The sequence below is a fragment of the Hipposideros armiger genome, unplaced genomic scaffold, assembly GCF_001890085.2.
Source record: "Hipposideros armiger isolate ML-2016 unplaced genomic scaffold, ASM189008v1 scaffold_479, whole genome shotgun sequence".
In the NCBI taxonomy this organism is placed as follows: domain Eukaryota; kingdom Metazoa; phylum Chordata; class Mammalia; order Chiroptera; family Hipposideridae; genus Hipposideros; species Hipposideros armiger.
This window is the reverse complement of record NW_017731829.1, coordinates 1287390-1290912: the sequence shown is the minus strand read 5'-3', so window position 1 is coordinate 1290912 and position 3523 is coordinate 1287390. Positions and strand designations below refer to the sequence as shown.

At 53.2% G+C, this 3523-nt stretch overlaps 1 protein-coding gene across 1 annotated transcript; it reads right to left on the bottom strand.

The window, feature by feature from the left end:
• Positions 1–104: 104 nt before the first annotated feature.
• CCL22 (C-C motif chemokine ligand 22) lies at positions 105–1541 on the bottom strand. Its single transcript, XM_019666827.1, has 2 exons — positions 1448–1541; positions 105–232 (listed from the first exon to the last, which is right to left on the bottom strand). The coding sequence occupies exons 1-2, from the start codon at positions 1518–1520 to the stop codon at positions 105–107; spliced, it is 201 nt and encodes a 66-aa protein (XP_019522372.1). The 5' UTR covers positions 1521–1541.
• Between the last annotated feature and the right edge of the window lie 1982 nt (positions 1542–3523).

Below are 3523 nucleotides of genomic sequence, written 5' to 3'. Positions count from 1 at the left end.
GGCATCCAGAGGCCCAGCTGCTCTCATTCGATCTCTGAGTGCCTGCACCCACCCGCACTTGGGCCCTTCTGGGCCATACCCATCAGGCTCTCCCCGTGCCCTACTCACACCACGCCAGGCTTCCGGCAAGAGTGCGAGGTCCAGTAGTAATATTGCACCACACGCCGAGGCAGTTGGTGACGGATGTAGTCCCGGCAGCAGACGCTGTCCTCCACGTTGGCTCCGTAAGGACCTGGGGGAGAGGGGTGCTCAGAGGAGTGGCAGGCCGGGCACAGAGAGTCCCCCTCAGCCACAACCTCTGACCCCGCTTTTTTTCTTCATGTGTAAGGTTGGTATCCAGAGGATTCTGGGCCCTCAAAGTCTCTGCTCTTGGGACCTCTGAGAAGCCACTAAGGACCCAATGTCTACACTCTGGGTGGGTCAGCTCAAGAGAGAGAGATTCAGAATGACTGCCAATCCATGATGCCCGAAAACTTCTAGTTGGGACCCAGAGACTGAACAGAAAGGAGCCTCAGAGCCTCGCTTTTCGGGGTGAAGTCCATGGACCAGCCCCATCAGCATCACCTAGAGCCTGTCGGGAATGCTGGGTGCCCAGCTCCAGCACTCCTGAATCAGGCGGGCATTTTGAGGAGACCCCCAGGTAACCTTCAGCGCACAGCCACATTAACCCCCTTTGTGGAGTAAATGGCGAGGCTGAGGTCCAGCGACGGGGAGGACTTGCCCAGAGCCACCCAGTGTGACTCTGGATAGTCAGGAAAAGGGCTCAAGTCAAGTCCAGTCACTCAGATCCAGGCTCAAGTCCCATTCTGCCTTGAGTCGTGCGGCCAGTGTAGGCAAGTCATTTAACGTCTCTGAGGCTCATTTTCCTCCTCTGACCAAGGGGATAATAATACCGACTCTCTGGAGGCTTGAATGAAAGGAAAGCACATAGGCACCTCAATAACTGAGCAGTTATTGGCCCCAGCTGCCCGACTCCCAGTCCAGTGCTTCTTTCCCTCCCCAACACGGGGCAGGAGAGTTTACACTGGGGTGGAGAAGCCAGGACCCCAGGGTTGAGGGCAGGTCCTGGAGCACAAATGGGTTGGTGGGAGGGTAGGACCAGCTTTCCAAGGGAATATTCCTTAACCTGGCGCCTGCCTTCCCCCCACTCTAAGGACCCTATGTTCCAGTTCTCTAGAGTCTAGGACTCTGAGCCATGCCGACCCCAACCCCCAACCCCCTACCCAGCTGAGACAGGTCCTCAACTCCAAGCCTTTAAGGCTACCCATTAAACAGATGTGTAAACTGAGACCCAGAGAAGCAATGGGACTGGCTCAAGAGCCAGTGGCAGACTCAGGATGCCTGCTCAGCCCAGTGTTCTTTCCACTATATGAGGAAGATACCCCAGGGTCTGACGCTGGCTGCTGCAGGGAGCCTCCCCTCGCTCCCCGTCTCCCCCAAGCCTTACCTGCTTCGGTTGCTTGAAGTACCATAGCAAGAAGGATGAAGGCAGCCAGGAGTGAGGTCTGCAGGTTGGCCATGCTCCTGTGTTGTGTGTACCAGCCCAGGGGACTTACAATGGCCTAAAGGTAAGAAGGTCTGATATTTAAGCGCTTGCTACGCCCACAAACCTCACTCTTAGTCACCAGTGACCCAGAATCTCTGACATTCATATTGTGAAAGAAGAAACTCCCGCTTCCTCCAAACTGAAGGAAATTCAGTGTGGCCAGGAGCCATCAAGGGGACCCCCAACCTCCTTCCCTTTGGGTCTCGAGAGACTTGTAAAATCCCCCTTGAGCTGGGCCTCTTGGAGGTCTGCATGTCCCAGGATCTGCTCGCGTGTGGAAATGAGGAAGATGCTCTCACAGCCCTATCTATTTACCTCAGTGTTTGTTTGTAAATCAAGTGAGAACGTGGACAGGAGGTAAATGGCCCCAAGCCCTCATCCAGAGCTGAGGCCCATCTTGTACCCTTGGTGATCATGACTGTGCTCTCTTCAAGGAGAGAGGCCTATGAACCCACCGGGTTGGTTCCTGGGCCCCATCACCGGCCTCTCCTAGGGCTTCTCACCAAGTCGCAATGGGGGCCACTTCATGGTCTACTCAACGGTTGCAAAGAACTTCCCACATGCATTTCCATCTTGCTTGCCCTTCCTTCCCAGCTGCCCCGGGCTCTTCTCACCCTTCTCAATCTATCACTGTGTCCCACTGAACCTACTTCCCAAATCCCTCTCAGGTCTGTCCCCTTTTCTCCATCCCCATTGTTCCTGCCCAGTCCAGGCCACCTCTGCCTCAGGCTCAGACAGTGGCCCCACAATCCCTTCTCTACCTAACAGCAGCCAGAGAGAGTAGCACAGATTCAAAGCTGCAGGTAACTCTCAGACCCTGCTGTGGCCCCATGACCTGTGGGCATAGCCCAAGCTCTTGATCACGGCCTTCAAGGCCGCCTTTCCAGACGTGCTCCCTGCCGCCCCCACTATCTCCAACCACATGCCTCACAGTTCCTCAAAGAGGTCTGTGACCTGTCCCAGGCAGTGAGTGTCCTTTCCACTTCGCTAGCACAGAAACTCCTACCCGTGTGTCAAAAGTCATTTGAAATGTCACCTTCTCAGTAGGAACGTTCCCTTAGGACTTCAACTGGGGTGACACAGAATGTGAACCTAAGCAAACTATGTCAGTGGTTATCTTTCTCAGGCCTTTTCCCAAAAGCCAAACTCCAAGTTCTTGGAAGGCAGGGGTCTCCTTTTATTTGCCGTGGCATTTCCAGTGCCTACCAAGAGGAGAGTACCTGGTAGGTGCTCAGAACACATCTGTTCCAGTGCCTACCAAGAGGAGAGTACCTGGTAGGTGCTCAGAACACATCTGTTCAGAGAAAGAGGGACTTGCCCAAGGTCTCACAGCCAGGGAATGGCTGAGCCAGGCCTGGAATTCAGGGCTCAGCATTCTGTTCGTAAAGGGACCCATCCATTCATTTATCATTCAACATTTATTGAATCATTTAGTAGACAGAATAATGGCCCCTCAAAAAAGTCCACGTCCCAATTCCTGAAACTTGTGAATATGCGACCTTGCACTTAGAAAGTACTTGGCAGATGTGTTTAAGAGAAGTTAAAATAGAGTTCCCCAAACTACATGGATGGGTCCAGTGTAATTTCCCTGCGATTACATTAGAAGAGGAGAGCAATGTGTCAGACTCAGTCAGGAGATGGGATGACAGAAGCAGAAGCCCAAGTGATACGAGACTATGAGCCCAGGAGTGCAGGCAGCCTGTGCAGCCGGAAAAGACAAGGAAACAGATTCTTTCCTAGAGCTTCCAGAAGGAGCACAAGCATGCTGACACTTTGATCTTAGCCCACTGAGACTGATGGAGGACTTCTGACGTCCTGAACCATAAGATAATACATTTGTATTGTTTTTAAGCCACTTAGTTTGTGGTCGTTTGTTACAACGGCAAGAGGAAACTGATACAAGCCCCTGCCATGTGCCAAGTACGCTGCCAGGATCTGGGGACACAGCGGTGAACAGGTCTCTGCTCTCGTGGAGTT

What these genes read in the sequence shown, in the direction of transcription:
- CCL22 (XM_019666827.1), bottom strand. Translation starts at nt 1,520, where the DNA reads ATGGCCAACCTGCAGACCTCACTCCTGGCTGCCTTCATCCTTCTTGCT. An exon ending in ACTTCAAGCAACCGAAGCAG is followed by an intron (nt 233 to 1,447) that starts GTAAGGCTTGGG and finishes CCTCTCCCCCAG; the next exon opens with GTCCTTACGGAGCCAACGTG.